Source organism: Gasterosteus aculeatus, chromosome 5 (assembly GCF_964276395.1).
Source record: "Gasterosteus aculeatus chromosome 5, fGasAcu3.hap1.1, whole genome shotgun sequence".
In the NCBI taxonomy this organism is placed as follows: Eukaryota; Metazoa; Chordata; class Actinopteri; order Perciformes; family Gasterosteidae; genus Gasterosteus; species Gasterosteus aculeatus.
The window spans coordinates 16,951,309-16,968,530 of NC_135692.1; the positions used below are offsets into that span (position 1 = coordinate 16,951,309).

Here is a 17,222-nt window from a genome sequence, read left to right on the forward strand (position 1 = left end):
GTGGGGGTCCTGGTCACCTCGAAGGGACGGACGGTGTCTTTGTTGACTAATTCTCCACATTCGATTATTTTGGTGCTGCAGGCTGTAAAGTCCTCATGAACGTGACGCTGAACGGACGCAGCGAGGAGGTGGAGGCTTCACGGAGCGGCCTCAGTGCACGAGGAACGCTCCACTTCCTGCTTCTCTTTAACGCCGTATAGTAGAAAATATTAACACACGTTAGGCAGCGTGAGAAGTCTGGAAACAAAGACTTTTATTGTGAAAAGGCTGTAGTGTTTTAGGGCGGTGAGATGAAACCTCGTCAGCAGATTAACGGATTTACAGATTAGTAAATTAAACCGAGCTTAAGCTCTGTGAATGGAGGCAACTTTAACGAGGTCTGTAGCAGCGATGGAACAATCAGGTCTCTGATCGGACGGCGCCCGCTGGTTCTGTCCCGTCAACATGCTCACGCTGCATTCTGACCCACAATCCTTTGCACAGAAGGGGGGGGGGGGGGTGTAGCGCATCCCGACGGCACACTTTCACTTGTCTTGATGTCACTAGCTAACCAATAACTTTTTTTGGTTATTTAACTGAACCAGTTGGTTTAAAGTTTAACACTATTATTCAGTTTAAATCAGGTGAGTGTTTTCTTTTCAAAGTTTATTGTTAACGGTTTTGACCAACAGGTCACGTGATCCACAGAGCAGATATGAAGCATAAAGACAAAACCAAACACTTTTCAGATCTTTGCAGTGTGTTTCTCGGGTGGAGAGTAGTCCTGATACAAAGGTCCGCACAATGAAGACATACTGCTGCTGAATTAAAAAAATAATTACATTTCACTTCGCTGAGCATAACAAATAAAAAGGCGCTCTCCGTCGTGTCGAGGAGGAACCTCCAGGAACCAGTAGAAGCAGGACTCACAGGTGAGTTTAGGTGGAGCACTAATGAATCAAAGGTCGTCTGAGCTCACAGGTGGCCGTGGTTTCTCCAGAGGACGCTCCACGCGTCCACCTGCAGCAGCCCAGGTGACGGAGGAAGCTCGGCGTCTGAGAGGCGAGACGCCTCCAGCGGTCGACGGTAGATGAGGGACAGCTGGAGAAGATCCATCAGGTCGGCTGACGGAGGACAGTCGCGTTCTTTAGGCAGCGAGCATCTCTCGCTCCGGCTTCTTCCTGGATCGATCCCTCTCTGAGACGGAGACGCATTGACAGACGAAAGGATTATTTATATGTGCGAGTAGCTGGACGTGACCAGGACAGGAAACGGGCGAGAGGACGGACCTGGTTTGTTCTCGGCGGCCTCGGGGACGTTCGGAAGCTCGTCCTCGGGGACGTTTGGAAGCTCGTCTTCTGGAACCTCGGGAAGCTCGACGTCTCCCTGGGGGAGAAAGCAGAGACAACGCGTGATGCAGCACGAGGACGCTGAGCGTTGGCGTGCACAGCGGCGCGCTGATGAGACCCACCTGAGTTATGGCCTCCAGCTCAGCGAGAACCGCGTCTTCGTCCTCTTGGGTCAAAGACCCCGCCAGCATGTCGTCGATTTGCTGCAGAAACAAGGAGCTCTCAGTGAACAACGGGCAGCTTCATGTGGATCGGGGGGAGGGGGGGACGTACCCGTTGATACTCGATGGCGTCCTGGGTTTCGTCCATAATCCTTTCCACTTCTTCAACGGACATCACCTGAAAGAAGCACATGAGTCAGCTCATGTCACAGGTGTCGGCTCATCGGGACGCTCACGCTAAGACGCCGCCCACCTCGTGCATCTTCTTCAGACACTCGTTTCCGACTTTCAGGCCTTGGATGACTTTGGTTTCAATCTGGGCGAACTCCAGGTCCTGGACCTGCAGAACCAAGAGGAAGAGACTGCGTGAGCTTCAGCTCGGGGCGGCGGCGCCCCCCCCTCAGTCGGTCCCGTCCTCACCATGCGCTCCAGGTTCCCGATCTGGTTCTCCGTCTTGTCCAGAAGTTGATCCTGGTAGCGCTTCTTCTTCAGCAGCAGCAGCGCTTTACTGTTGAAGTGGAGTTAGAATCCGGTTACACAGAATCAAACCTTCACATAACTCATCCGACTATTTGATTATCTTAGAAATCGAGGTGATGATCCTGGGTGTTTATTTCTCTGGACGTGGCTGAAAGTCGCTCACTCTTTCCTTCCATCCTGCAGCAGCTGCTTTGCTAGAAGTCTCTCCTTCTGCAGCTGCAGGCCGATCCTCTTCTGGTACTGTCTCAGCTTGTCTCTCTGCTGCTTCAGTTGCTGCAGAGAGAACAAACGGACCCGAGATCAGCGGATTCATCACGTCACACTGAAGCTCTTCTGCGGCAACGTGCAGATCCAATTCACGCGTTCACATCCGTTGGATGAAAACGGCACTAAAGTAGCCGAACAACAGAAGTATTTAACGGTCTGTCGGAGAATCAGAGATCAATCCACAAATCAAAGACGACGCTTAGTGAACTTATTTACATTCTCGACGACGTGAGTGTGACGTCAACAGCGTCAGAACGACAACGCGGAGCTGCATAAACTTCGCGTGTACGATTATTAATCCCCGATGTGCTCAAATCAGCGTTCTTTTTACAGGCTGTCCGGCGGTCGGCTGATGTTAGCCGGTGCTAGCCTGCACTAGCCGATGGTAGCCTGCACTAGCCTGCCCTTGCCGATGTTAGCCAGCACTAGCCAGCCCTAGCCGATGCTAGCCTACACTAGCCGGTGCTAGCCTGCACTAGCCGATGCTAGCCTGCACTAGCCGATGCTAGCCAGCACTAGCCAGCCCTAGCCGATGCTAGCCTACACTGGCCGGTGCTAGCCTGCACTGGTCGGTGCTAGCCAGCACTGGCCGATGCTAGCCAGCACTAGCCGGTGCTAGCCTGCACTAGCCGGTGCTAGCTAGCTGTGACACTTACCAGAACAGCCTTGTCTTGTTCCGTCACTCGGCTCTGTTTCTTTTTCCCAAACAGATTCCCCATCCTGACGCAGCATCCCCGCCACGACTCGCGGGCCGGAGAATAAGCGCGCTGAGCCGGTTTATAACAGTTTGTCTCGTGCCACTTGTAGAGGGAGGACTACTGTGGCTTCTCCTCCATTAGGTGTGTAGTCATCTGGCGTCCACACCCACAGCCGGAAGGACGGCGTCCGGCGAGGGACAACTGGAGACATCGCGAAATACCTTTAAAGGGGGGAAGCGCAATGAATTACGCGTTTCGCGCCGTTAAAAACAAAGTGTGGTTCGTTAGAATAGTAAACACGTTGTTTAGCATCACGTGTTTGGCTCCCCCGGTGGTCACGGGCGGAAGTGAGTACTTTAGTCACATTTGTTGTGGTCATTAAATACAACAGTGGATCTGATTCAAGAGAAACACGTAACCTGATAATAACGGCGCAGGTCCACAGGCGGCAGCGTGAGGGCGCCAAACGCGCACAGCTGTCATCTATATATGGGACTTCCGGTAAAGATCTTCAAACTAAAACCCTCTTTGAACTCTTAAGGTTTTGAATGCATGACTTTTAAACAAGTCTTATTTTCTCTTCCAGCTGTTTTTCACATGAAAATGTCTTCATTACATTTTTCTGCACCCGTTAAATTTGGTTCAAATATTTAAATGACGATGGAGCTGCGACTGTTGATCTGTTATTTGCTTCTATTACCAGGACCGCTGACTCCATTAAAAACCAACAAGAGCAATACTTGGGATTAACATTTATTTGTAAAGAGTTAGAGTCCATCCAGACATGGGGTGATATAGCAGGGAGAATATGACACATAGTCTTAAAAAATAAAATCAGTGCACAGACCCTTTTACAAATATTGCATAATATAAACAAATGTAAAATTTCCCAGAAAATAGTGCAACTTTTACCACCACCAGGAGAACTAAATGAAACCCTCCCCACTTCCCACAGAGGCCCGTTTGGTTTGAATGTGGAATAAGAGTTACTGAAACCCAACTTAAACCTGAAGCAGAGAACATAAGTGAACAAAACACGTTTGCTTTTATGAACCAAAAACATAAAATAGGAAGTAAAAGTAGTGTGGAGGTCACGTCCAAACCTGCACGACACATTTTAGTTTGGAACAAGGCTACAAGAAGAGAAAAAATCAAGTTCTCACATAATTTTCAGAAGGTTTCTATCCTTGTCCTCATCTCACCTCATCTCCCCGTCGGGAAATCAAATCGGCTTCAAAGAGAAGCAGATATTTCATAACACGAAAACAACACAATATCAATGGAGGTTACCATCATTTATTCAAATACGCTTCTAGAATTCATATCAAAATCCTCTTTAAAATAAACCTTGTGCTTCATGGCTGCCATATAAAAAGTGAAACACATGACATTCTGTCCTCTGGAGGTGGACAAAACGAACACACCCCGTAGTGTAATTAAAACCAGAAGAAAACTCAAACCGACAAATCCTGTAACTCTCTTGACTTCCCTTTAATCGCTTATCCGCTCACCTGAATGTCATGAAAACAATTACAATTATTGATTTTCTGATCAATATTGCACCAACAGAGACAATGCAGATATGTGCAGCTACTGCTGCAGGATAAACACAACACACACAACACGCACACACTTTACAGGTTAGATAGAGTCAACAAAACACAGCTGCGTGATTAAAAGTGGCAGCAAAGTGAAACAGTTAAACCCCCCCGGAGGCCCGAACGTACATTCAAAAGGTGTCCACAGCCGGGGCCACTTCTCCTGGAGGGTCAGAGGTCACCGGTCCCGGCCAACGTGCTGCGTGTACCGGTTGTGCACGCTGCTCCACCACGAGCACAAAGACGCAGGGCAGAGACCCTCAACACACTTCTGCTTACGCCACCTGGTGGTGGCGCGCATGCACTCAGTCCTGGAGGGCGTGCGAGTAGAGACGTGCATGCTGGTGTTAAAGGAAGGTCTAAAGACTCAGAGCGCTTCCCGCCGCACACACACACACACACACACACACACAATAAATGACTATGACTATTAGTGCACATGCTACTGTAGACTGAAGACTCGCCTCCAGGTGAGGCAGGTGTGTGAGTGAGAGGAGCTGCTTCGGTACGCTGGAGGATATATCGCAGCTCTGGTAAAAAAACAACAACCCAACGGAGGAGAAACACACGTCCTGTTCCCCGCTGAGGAGGACGGAGAGGATGTTGCCCTTTCACGGACTTCCTGTGAAGATTAGGAAAATAAAAGGAGTACGTGTCAGAGGCCACTTGGTCGACGCGATGCCGGCGCCACGGAGCACCAACGGGGTTAACGACACCCCGAAAAAACACAGCGAGGCCCCTCCCCCCCACGCGCATAAAAAGGGCGGCGGCTCAGGGTGAAGCGGGCGCCGAGCCCCCCCCCGTGCTCGAGGGCCGGTCCGCTGCCAGCCTGCTCCTCCTCTCGGTGGAGTTCAAAGCTGGTGCACCACGCTGTCCGTGTGGGGGGCGGAGGCGTCCGGGCGCAGCCGCTGCCACTGGAAGGTGGTGCTGAGGGAGCCCACCTCGTCCTCCTCGTTCTCCTGCTCCTTGGCGAACTCCATGAACACCTGCAGGACAAAGAGGAGGGGATCTAACACAAAGGAGTCATTAGAACACGTGCACCGGCGAGCTCCTTCAGCGCGTACCTGCTCCAAGGTGGACTGGGAGAAGTTGAACTCCTCAAAGTTGAAGGTTTGCTTGGCTGAAACGGAACAGAGATAAAGATGAAGGACCAGCAGTGAGGTCGTGTGTGTAGGAGCGACTCAGCAGTGACTCACCTCTCTCTAGCTGAGAGAAAGACTTGGACAGGGACTTCACGTCCCACATGGGGATCTTGTAAACCATCAGAGTAGCAAAGCTGAAAAGAAAGCACCAGGAGTTAAGCCTCCACACGCAGCAACTATGAACAACGTCTAGTTTGTGCTTTTATTTTGAAGGCTACATTTGTGCTTCCACAGAACTAAACAAGAACAGTCGAATGTTCTTGTGCACGAGTACAGTTTGTGTGTTGCCCTCCTCCGCACACTCCTCGGGCCTCACCTCTCTTGCCGGGCGGCGTGCGGAAAGATGCGGAGGATCTCTTTGTGCAGAAGCGCCACCTGCTGGAGCCCCATCAGCTCCTCCCGCAGCTTCACCTCCAGGCTGTAGCCCCGCCCGTATTTCCCCTTCAGATGTTGGATGGAGCCGATACACCTGACGGAGGAAGAGGCGCAGCGTTAGAGCAGGTGCCCGACCTCCGAGAGCGAGGACGCTACGCGGCGGGAAGGGAGCGCTCGCCTCAGCTCGCCGGACACCAAGATGGCCACGCGGTCGCACACGGCCTCCGCCTCCTCCATGTAGTGCGTGGTGAGCACGGCCCCCCGCTGGCGGTTCTTGAAGGCAGCGCGAATGGCTCTCCTGCAGGGAGGAGGTACGAGGTTGCACCGGAGGAACACATGAAGGGAACAGGATCTGTGAGCACGGCGCTCGTGGTCTCACCACATGCGCTGCTTGGACTTGGGGTCCATCCCTGAAGACGGCTCATCCAGTAAGACCACTTGAGGGTTCCCGATCATACTCAACGCGAAGCACAGCTGCAAACAGAGCAGACCGCGTGACTCGGGCGGCCCCGCCTCTCGGCGCAGGTCGCTCGCTGTGGTGGGCGGGTCCTCACCTTCCTCTTGATGCCCGCTGACAGGGTCTTGGCTTGTTTGTTCAGGTGGTCCTTGAGCTCCAGAGCGTCCACCACCCTGCGGAAAGGTAAGGCCGTTTAGTCGGTGGTCCCGGTCCTCTACGTGTCCTCCTGGTGTCTCACCGTCTGATGATATCCGGCACGTCCTGTCCCCTCAGGCCCTTGATGGCGGCGTAGACCTCCAGGTGCTCCTGCAGAGTGATGCGGGGCCACAGAGGGTTCACCTGGGGACAGTAGCCCACGTGCTCCAGAGGACTGTCCACGGGACGGAACTCAGTGCTGTAGTCCCCCATGAGGACCTGGAGGAAGACACAAGGAAGCGTAAACGTCAGTGGACGGGGGGGGGGGGGGTCTGATTACTGTTTAACTATAGTGGAATCATCGTTTTCAGGACTTGTGTCTTTAAGTTGCGGTAGACTTCTTATTGGACAAATGTCTACATGAGCTGAAGGTCTGCGGATACCTGTCCTGCTGTGGGCTCCGTGTCCCCTGACAACATCTGCATGATGGTGCTCTTTCCTGCTCCGTTGGGCCCCAACAGTCCGAGAACTTCACCTGAGGTCAGAAGCAGCATTTGGATGGAAGTCCACAGCGCTCGGGGACATTTAAAGAAGGAGGAAACCGACCTTTGCGGACACAGAAAGAGACGTTCTTAGCCGCCACTTTCCTGGTCTTGTTGAGGGAGAAACCTTCTCTTCTGCCTTTGTACTGCTTCCTCAGGTTGCTCACGACCACCGCTGGTTTCTGGTGTCACACACACAAGTTCCCCTTTGAACCACGAATAAAGACACACACACACTCCACTGCCGGTCTCGAGTACACCAGAAGGAGTTGAGATCTTTACCCACCTCCTCACAGGACTGGCAGGTGAGCGCCTCCTTAACTCTGGCCTTCTCCATCCGAACGTCCTCGTCCTCTCCCAGTCCTTCTTCTGGGCTCTTCTCCACTTTGGGCTTTGACTTGGACGACATGCTGGACGAACAATAACCGCCATCGTTATCACAGGAGTCTCATCTCAGACCAACGAGCTTCCCTCTTTGTTTGAGATGAATGATTGAGGCCGAGCGTCCTCTGGAGGATCACTACCTTCCGATGGTCCTCCCTCCGTAACGGATCTCAAGCCACCGAAGCAGGAAGAGCAGCAGGATGCACTGGAGGTACGGCTGAACACAGACACGCGTGCAGGTTACGGCCAGGACCTGCTGAGCGAGACCATCTGGAGCACGGCGATGAGATACATACCGCCAGAACAGCAATGACCAGGTTTTTCCACAGGAAGTCCTCCTCGTAGAGAGAGGGCAGGAAGGTCGCCTGCAGACGGGAAACACACATCAGTGACACGCCGCCGGTCCGAGGAGGAGCTTTGGACCTTTACGTGTGCAGGTGGCAGCTCCTCCTCCCGTTAGCGCATTAATACAGCCGATGGAGTGACGGAGAAACAACGTTCTTCTGCGGCCGACCCGTGGGGCTCCCCAGCGGCTCGGCTCCTACCTTGGTGATGCAGTTCAGGCAGCCCATCAGCGGATACAGAGGGTTCAAGAAACACAGGACGTTGTGCAGGTTTCTGCTCAGTCCGGGGTTGTCGTTCACAAACAACAACTGGACCAGCGAGGCCGACACCACGCACACCTGAGGAGCCGAGACAAGACGCCCCCCCCCTCCCGTCATTCATGTCCTTTAAAGGGAGGGGCCACAGCTGTGTGCAACATGGGCCTCACCATCATGGAGATGACGGAGAAGAAATCCCTGTTGCTCTGCACTCGAGCGAAGCCAAACGAAAACACGTAGGTGAAGAGAATCACGGCCGGGCCGAAGCCGACGGTGCACAGGACCTGTGGGGGGGGGGAGAGCGGGGGGCATGAAAGCGGCTCCAGGGGCGGCTTTTGCTCTTCAGCAGGGATTCACACTACGGACCACAGAGGTGAGGTTGCTGGAGGTGAGCAGGCTTCCGGTGTGGAAGGAGAAGAGGACGATGGTCATGCAGGACAGGATGAGGTAGTAGAAGGGGACGTCCACCGCCGCCTGGCCGCACCAGTAGGCCGACGGAAGCAGACCCGAGATACGAAGGGTGGAGCGACACTTGATCTGAAAAGGGGAAACAAATAGACGTCGACGCATCTTCTACACAGATGTTGATCCATTGAAGCTCACAAATAGATACATTACAGGTTCAATGTGTATCTATCGTCTTTGTGTCTGACCTCTCGGTCTCGAGTGTGGTCCATTGCAAAATACGCCGGCATTCCAGCAGCCAGCATCCCCAGTATGATGGCCTCGATGTACACCAGCGCGTAGGACGTAGCGTCGGGGATTTGCTGAGGGGCGTCACGGGGAAAACCTTGGTTAAGTGACTGAGGCGAACTGGATTCATGAGACCCGCGTCGTCCGCGCCACTCACATAATCAAAGGGTTTGGTCCAGGTTCGGATCCGCCCGGTGCCGTTCAGGCCCCTCAGGAGAGCGTTGCTCAGCACGTTGACAGCCATCGGCAGCGAGTGGACCGGGGTGCTGTTGAACGCAACGCTGTATTTAAATCCCTGTTGAGAGAAAAGACGGCGGTGAGCCGAGTGGCCCCTCAGAAGCTCTTCATATGGAACATGTCCAGTAATAAAGTGACCTTGCTGGATCCGGTCACGTTGATGGCGGCGCTGTGGGGGGCGGCGGCCATGTAGTCGCTGTGCTTCATCAGCTCTACTTTGATGTCCTGAGACTGCAGGTTGTGAATGAAGTCGGAAATATCCGATTCTGTAGAAACAAGGAGGACGGCCAAATGGAGAGAGAGCAGAAGGACCATCGAGAGGGTCGACGTCAGCCACGGCGGCCAGAATCGACCTTCTACAGTATCACATCACAGCATTTACAGAAAGAAGATCGAAGCCTTGCTGACCAATCAGAAGAGAGCCTGAACCCATCGGATCAAAAGTGTCTGGCAGACTCACCTGAGGAGTTCTGCACCAGGAGGCTGGTGGCGTATCTCCGCTGCACCTGGTTGCTTTTGAGGAGGTAAGTGGGCAGAAACTGTCGTTCGGGGGATTGAATCTGGATGTTTCCTGAGACCAGCGAGAGGACCAGCACGGCGGAGACAAACACCAGGAACAGGGACAGGCTGCAGGAGAAGGGGGCGTATTCTGTGTTTGGCTTTGAAGACACAAGGGGGCCGGCGACCTGCAGCGGAGCCACTCACGTGTAGATGAAGGCCTTCCGCTCCCTGTGCATGTTGAGCATGTGCAGCCAGGCCACGGCGCTGAACTGCTGGCGCCACAGCGCGTGACCCGACACCACGTCCGACTTGCTGTCCGAGAACGCCAGCAGCCGCTGGTCCTGGTCGTCCACGGCGGCGCCGTCGCTTTCCTCCTCCGCCGGCTCCCGGTTGAAGACGCTGTAGTCTGCAGACGAGCGGGCGGACAAGCGATCAGCCGCACGGCCTTTCAGAGCCGGTGGAAGAAGAACGACACTCACCGGCTTGGTCCACTTCAGCCTCCGCCTCCAGGCGGAGAAAAACATCCTCCAGCGTCGTCATGGAAACCCCGTAGTTGATAATTCCCAGGTCGGGTTGACGTTCAAGCTCTGAGAACAAACCTACGGAGAAGAAAAGGCTGCTGAGTCGACTGGATGAGGTTTTTATTGGTAAATGTACAAATAACCTGAAAGGGACGCAAAACATATTTAAGACACCTAAAAAGAATCAGTGTTTAGAACGTAGTTCAGAATGATGTGGGTCCTTTCTGACAGCGAGCGGAGCCGGTATCTTATTTCCTCTCACAGGGCCCCACATGTTAGTTTCACTCTGATAATATGAGCCACCGGACCTGAAAACGTGTCCATGCTCTCAAAAGGCAGCGTGAACGTGAGCTCGGCTTCGTGCGCTCGGGACAACGTCGCCTTGGGAACATGCTGGGTGACCAGAGAACAGATGTTCTCAGCTCCACATCCCTGATTGGTCGACATTCTGCGTGGGACAAACAGAAAACGCCTTTTACATGACTTATACACACACACATCTGCTAGGATCTACAACATTTCTCAGGTCAGAGGTCACTGATGGGATCTTCTTGCCTGAGATGATATCCAACGGCACACTTGACCTTGAGGTACATTGAAGAGCCGACACATCTCAGCATTCCTTGAGAGATCACAGCTTTGCGATCTGCAGAAGACAGTTTGATCTCAGATGTGAATGAGAACAATGTGAAGAGTGAGGAAGGTGCACGTAGTACAAATACAAAAAACCTTTGTAGTAACAAATGGACGCGGCGGCTTTAAAGAAGCACTTCTTCACTAGAAAATAATCCACTCGCGGCTTCCTGAATCCGTGCGTGTTCCTACCGGCCAGGATGTCCGCCTCGTCCATGTAGTGCGTGCTGAGCACGATGACTCGGCCGGCTCTGCGGCTCTTCAGCAGCGCCCACACCTGGTGCCTGGAGCAGGGGTCCATGCCCGCCGTGGGCTCGTCCAACAGGAGGATCTGCCGGGGACGGAACGCGGCACAAACTGCTCAGGATGACGAGATCGGACACAAGGACTCACCAAAGGATCACTGGGAAAAGGACTTTCTGCGCGTACCTTCGGGTCCCCGAGGATGGCGATGCCCACGGAGAGTTTCCTCTTTTGGCCTCCGCTCAGATTTTTGGCCTGAGCAGACTTGATCTTCTCCAAGTCCAGGTCCTTCAGCACTTTGCTCACCTATAAAAGACAAATCCAGCTGGTCGTCCTCGTGCTACCTCGGGTACCAACTAACACTGCATCTAAATATCTTCAGACTAAACAGTAGGAGGCAGATCTGTCAGACGGAGACGTCACCTCGGCGTCGATGTCCGAGGGGAGGATCCCTTTGACGGCTGCAAATATCCTGAGGTGCTCCTCCACAGTGAGCACGTCAAAGATGATGTTGAACTGGGGACAAATCCCCACCAGCTGCTTCATGTCCGAGCCGTCCGCCATCTCCGCCACGGGGGAGCCGTAGATGGTGGCCGAGCCGCCACTGGGGGTGCAGATGCCACACAGGATGTTCATGAGAGTGGACTTTCCAGCCCCGCTGTGCCCCAGCAGGGCCGTGATCTGGCCCTCGTAGATGTCAAAGGTCAAACCTGGGGCAGGGTCGTAAAGGAAGAGAAACAAAAGGGCTTCATTTGTTGACTGATTGATACCGTGACAACAACAGCTGTTAATGAGACGCCCAAGAAGGTGTCACCTCTCAGAGCCTCCACCACGTTGTCCTTCTCCTTGTACACTTTCTGGATGTTGTTGATTCTGCCGGAGGACGAGCAAAGAAATACAAGAATGTGTCAGAACGAAGGGCAGCGCTCAGGTCTCCGTCTGGTCCCCTCAGTGGGCCGACAACAGAACCGCACTTCAACAACAAACGGCCTGAGATCCAGATTCGAGTGCAGATCTTTACCGGATGGCTTCTTTTCCTCTGAACTCGGCGGAAACCGGCTCCACCGACTCGTCGCCGCCAGGCGCTCCTTTCGCCTCCGCGTCGTACACGGAGCTCACTTCAACGTAGTGCTTTCTACGTTTGGACCAATAGGATGGCTTCAGGAAGTACACCAAGGACCTCTGCTTCCTGAACTCGCCTGTATTTCAGACAAAACGGGAGTCTTAATTATCCCGAGACAAGGCGAAGATAATAACATTGAAGTGATCCCACGTGGAAACTAATTAAAGTAATATTATCAAAGCAGATGGATTAAGTTGCGCGTGCATGCGTGAACTTACCGGGCAGCACCTGGTCCAGGTAGACAGCCAGCAGCAGGTAGAGGACGCAGTCCAGCACCAGCATGAGCAGGGGCACGTAAAGAGGATGAGGACCGCTGGCCAGCGAGGAGAACACAGCACCGTCTCCCTGGGCCTCCAGGTACACCACCTGACGGAGCAATAGTTTGATTTCACCAACTGCAACTGCATGACTCCTCGTGGATTATCTCTTTCATTTAGATGCAAAGATCTGATGCTAATGTGTCAGGACTCGTTAATATGGTGAAGGCAAAGCATCATGGGAACAAGCCAGTCCGAAACTACATTACGAGGCACATACAGGGAGGGGAGCAGGTGTAGGCAGTGGGTCACCTGGGCGATCCCGACGGAGAAGGCAGTGGGGGAGAGAAGGCAGAGAAGCCAGACCAGCGGCTGTGGGAAGTCCTTCATCAGCACGGTGAACAGGGACAGGCAGCCGAACACCACCGTCAGCATGGAGCCCACCGTGCTGGCAAACTTGGGCTTCTTAAATAACGGCGTCAGCATGAAGGAGAAAAAGATCTGTGGCGCGAGAGGAGAGAGAGGATCTATCTTTTGTTCTGAAATGAGAGCAGCGTTAAGCCCAATAGCAAACTGTTATAGCAACTGTTCCTATTTATTCTCTCCTGCTTGTTGCACACAACGAGAGGCGAGTTCCATTAAGGTTCATTTTGAAAAAAGATCCAAAGAATCACTTTGTTGTATTTGGGGATTTTGAAGGTACAGAAATCTGAAAAGTACACGTAGAAACCGGGGGAAACCGTTTGGAGGCCGTTAGACTCAATGAAACGTCTCCCCGTCTCCTCTCTACTCACCGATGATATTCCATAGAGGAAGATGAGGAAGAAGACCACTAGGAAGTCACTGTTGGGGAACAGGGCTGTGTATGTAGCGATGATGGCCATCAGGAAGGACATGGCGGTGACCAGAGCCGCATACAGGAGGCCCCATGACAACCTGTGGGGCCACAAAGCTTTAAGCATCAAAACGCAAGAGCAGAAGACAACGGCGACGGAGGCCTCCTCTTCCTCACCAGAAGGAGGTGTCGTAGAGGCCCATCATGGTCATGGTGTCTTTGAGGCGATGCTCCTTCTCAGCTGCCACATTGACGATGAGGAAGGTGACGAAGGGTGTGAAGGCCAGGACCAGGTAGATGGAGATGAGGGCGTGGGGGAACTTCTGCACCTCGACGGAGCCTGGCTGACCCATCATCACCACCTTCAGCTCCATCTCGCTCCACACGGAGCGCTTCGTCTGCATCTGTACGGATGGACCAACAGCTCTCCGTCACACCAGCCACGCGACTGACGATGACCTTTGTTTCTCTCTATTCTACTAATGTTCAGGTGGGTTCCCGCTGGGGGCCGTTGAGCTGATCTCTGGCCTGGTCTCACCTGGATGATGGCTGCGTCGATCAGGGACTGGAGGCGGATGAAGCCAGAGTACCAGTAGTTGGCTGCTCTGCAGTTCCCCGAGCTGGTGAAACAGTTGGCTGGAGGAGAACAACCACAACATGCGTGTCAGATATCCTATTATTACAACTCTCTCTGGTTAGGAAGAACTTTACCATTGATTAGACTTGCTTTCGATTATAAAACTGTGAAGTTATTTTTCTTATCATTAAAGACATTTTAAGAATAATTTGGGTAGATTCCTTTTTTGTCTGGGTTATTTTATGTTTGTTGTTGTAATACTCACTTTGACCACAGGAGGCAGAACGCTGCCCCCTGCTGTGAGTAGGTTTCATTTATGGAGCTCGCTAACACATTGTATCTAATAAACAGTCAGATGGCAGAACCGTTCTCTTATTTGACCTGTTTAGAGTCAGAACTACTTTGTTCTGTCACAGTTAAAAGGAAAACCCTTTTAAAATAAAACCTACAAAATCTGAAAAAGTGAGGGGCTGTGAAAACAGGCCGAGAAATGAAAAGAGCGGCATCAGACGATACCGATGGATTCCGTGTAGTCGCTGGGTAACGGCAGCTCGATGTACGGGAAGCGCAGTTTGTACGACGTGGCCGAGCTGTCCGTGAACACCACCCCGACGTAGCTGGAGGGCTCATACAAGCTGGCGTTCTCAAGGTCCTCCTCACTGGCAAACATCTCCAGACGATCCTGCAGGTCTGAAACCGCAAGTGTCCTGTGTCAGTGGCCTCCCAGTTCCCCGGTACACATCAACAGCGGTCAACACTTACGCATCTCCTGGGCCACCTCCTCCATAATGTGGCTGGTGACGTTGCTGATTGGAGTGTAGCCCAGGCCCTTGAAGAAGTGGTCGTGCCGCTCCAGCTCCGCGGTGCTGATGCTTCCGTAGTAAACGTGAGGATTCAGAGTGCTGATGAGTATCAGGAGGCCCAAGAGTAGCAGAGGTAGGACCAGTTCCTGCAAAGGCAGACACGTGAAAAAAACGGCTGATGAGAAGACCACTAATGGTTCAGTGTTTCCCCTGAAATCATAACAGGGGGCTTCTCCTTTTTTCTGCTGCTTATTCTGTTAAACGCAGTCCGACATCAACCGGCTCGTCTACAGGGGAGACCGAACGATACCTCCATCATCATTTGTGTCCGTCCCATCATCTCCTACGGTTAATACAGCTGTAACTGGAGTCTATGAGCACTTTGCTCTGAGAATGTAAAAAGAATTCTCCAGGTCATGAGCTTCTAATCCTGACTGCGTTCTGGGACTGTAGTGTTTCAAAAAACCTCCAGACAAACGTCAGCAGCCGTTCTTTCTCTTCCAATCCGTGATCAACATCCTGCAGCTTGACCCTGAGGACATTTAAACAATATGCTGGGAGCCGCTGGCTGGTCCAGAGCCGAGTTCACAGCTTGTCTGCCTTGTAAGAGCTTTGGGTCGACCGGTTCCGCTGAGAAACCCTGCGACTGTCTGTGTGCACGTTGGAATGAAAACCTCATTTAGGAAACACTGTCATCGATTCATATGATTGATTATAAATGTTTGAACAGCCACTGAACACAAAGTTTACTTTTTTATCACACTGCAGCTTCTCAGGGCCGCGAGTACACGAGTGACATTAAAAATGCATCAAAGCAAATGAAAAATGCAAAGTGTAACAAACAAGAGAATTAGAGACAGAAGAACTGATTCCACTTCCATCGCGCTGGAGCAGCTACAAGGTGTGACAGAATCTGCAATATATATATATATATATATATATACACTAAATACAACTTCCAATGTGCAGATTCTGTCACACCTTGTTGCTGCTCCAGCACACAAGTTTAGTATTTAGTTGTAGCTGTATTTTATCTGGAGCTCACTCAGAGATCCAGACGGAATATGGACCATGGCAGCCCTGATGAAAGGAATTTAAGACCAGCTAAACAAACCTTTCAATAAACATCTCTTCCCTCTGAAGTAGGAGGAAGGAAACCTTTGGCAGAATCTAAAGTAACATCAGGGGTTGAGTTCTCTGTATCAATCATTTATAAATGACCTGCATTCGTCTCAAACTGCACAAGCTCTCGCTTACTCTGCAGAGCAGATCCAACCGGTCAAACGCCGCAACCTGAGCGGGGAACCTGCAGCCTGAACAGGTTCACATATTCTGCAAAAAGCACGCACCTGCAGACTCTGCTGCTTGGTCCTCCATTTGATGAGCAGATTCTTGTAGAGAAGACTTCTTGTTTGGTGCCAGACTGCAGCATCTCTTCTATAAACGGGTTGCATACTTCCAGCACGCCTCATCTGGAGGACGTCCGGACGAGAAGTCGTCTCCCTAATGCCGGCCTCAGCTGCGAGGAGAGGGGAGACCGATGAGCGCCAAGCGATGCTTCATTTACATGTCCGACAATAAACACAATGAAGCAACAATACAGCCCCCCAGCATCATGTCAGTGACCCACCCCTCATCATGTCAGTGACCCACCCCTCATCATGTCAGTGACTCCCCCCTCATGTCAGTGACCCCCCCAGCATCATGTCAGTGACCCCCCCCAGCATCATGTCAGTGACCCCCCCCCTCATCATGTCAGTGACCCCCCCTCATCATGTCAGTGACCCACCCCTCATCCTGTCAGTGACCCCCCCCCCCCCCAGCATCATGTCAGTGACCCCCCCTCATCATGTCAGTGACCCACCCCTCATCCTGTCAGTGACCCCCCCCCCCCCCCAGCATCATGTCAGTGACCCACCCCTCATCATGTCAGTGACTCCCCCCTCATGTCAGTGACCCCCCCAGCATCATGTCAGTGCCCCCCCCCCCCCCCCCCTCATGTCAGTGACCCCACCCCTCATGATGTCAACGAGTCCCCCACCCCCATCATGTCACAGCCCCCTCCCCCCCCCCCAGTATCCGTGTTGACAGCTTCACCATCAGACGCAACCGTTAGCTTAGCGCTGAACTAGCTAACGTTTGTTACCACGAAGAGCTAGCGTTAGCTAGCGTATGAGCCAACGCTAAGCTGCTAAAGTCGCGTGTTCCGACGGCGAAGCTTAAATCTCAGTATATTGTGGGGATGTCGTTTGAATTGAAGAAGCACCGTCTTCGCTTCCTTGTTACCGGGAAACCGGAAGAATAGCATTAGGACATACGGACGGACAGAAATCGGACGTCTGTTTGCGTCCCCGCAGCTAACGGAGAATCAAGCTAGCGACTAGCGACTGCAAAACACACACAGGAAACTGTTCAAGCGAACCATTTAGCATACTCACGTATGAAATACATTAAGACATATCCCTCCTCAATGTACACCTTACATTACAGATGTTTCATGTCACGTAAAGAACCATAAAAAAACGTTTTACGTCGCTCTGGTTGCCGTTTCCTCTTGTCAAAGGAAACAGAAGTGACGTCAACCAATCAGCTGTCGTCTCGGCGTAAATGACAACGGCCTGAGCCAACCA

General features: G+C 52.4%; 2 protein-coding genes across 2 annotated transcripts; both read right to left on the reverse strand.

Annotated features, from left to right (window-relative positions):
* Positions 1 to 630: 630 nt before the first annotated feature.
* On the reverse strand, positions 631 to 3,406 carry chmp6b (charged multivesicular body protein 6b). Its single transcript, XM_040177305.2, has 8 exons — positions 2,893 to 3,406; positions 2,133 to 2,242; positions 1,910 to 1,997; positions 1,743 to 1,829; positions 1,602 to 1,667; positions 1,451 to 1,531; positions 1,269 to 1,365; positions 631 to 1,176 (listed from the first exon to the last, which is right to left on the reverse strand). The coding sequence occupies exons 1-8, from the start codon at positions 2,953 to 2,955 to the stop codon at positions 1,127 to 1,129; spliced, it is 642 nt and encodes a 213-aa protein (XP_040033239.2). The 5' UTR covers positions 2,956 to 3,406; the 3' UTR covers positions 631 to 1,126.
* Positions 3,407 to 3,674: 268 nt separating this feature from the next.
* abca5 (ATP-binding cassette, sub-family A (ABC1), member 5) lies at positions 3,675 to 17,189 on the reverse strand. The gene is made up of 38 exons (XM_040177212.2): positions 17,031 to 17,189; positions 15,942 to 16,111; positions 14,552 to 14,738; positions 14,306 to 14,479; positions 13,751 to 13,848; positions 13,390 to 13,616; positions 13,172 to 13,313; positions 12,690 to 12,878; positions 12,339 to 12,486; positions 12,019 to 12,196; positions 11,812 to 11,870; positions 11,421 to 11,707; positions 11,184 to 11,303; positions 10,947 to 11,085; positions 10,677 to 10,767; positions 10,430 to 10,569; positions 10,080 to 10,199; positions 9,805 to 10,006; positions 9,560 to 9,726; positions 9,238 to 9,365; positions 9,020 to 9,157; positions 8,823 to 8,936; positions 8,536 to 8,706; positions 8,340 to 8,453; positions 8,113 to 8,250; positions 7,864 to 7,932; positions 7,708 to 7,784; positions 7,470 to 7,593; positions 7,248 to 7,365; positions 7,085 to 7,176; positions 6,745 to 6,920; positions 6,604 to 6,679; positions 6,429 to 6,523; positions 6,228 to 6,347; positions 5,991 to 6,143; positions 5,729 to 5,808; positions 5,597 to 5,652; positions 3,675 to 5,518 (listed from the first exon to the last, which is right to left on the reverse strand). The coding sequence occupies exons 1-38, from the start codon at positions 17,041 to 17,043 to the stop codon at positions 5,384 to 5,386; spliced, it is 5,025 nt and encodes a 1,674-aa protein (XP_040033146.2). The 5' UTR covers positions 17,044 to 17,189; the 3' UTR covers positions 3,675 to 5,383.
* Between the last annotated feature and the right edge of the window lie 33 nt (positions 17,190 to 17,222).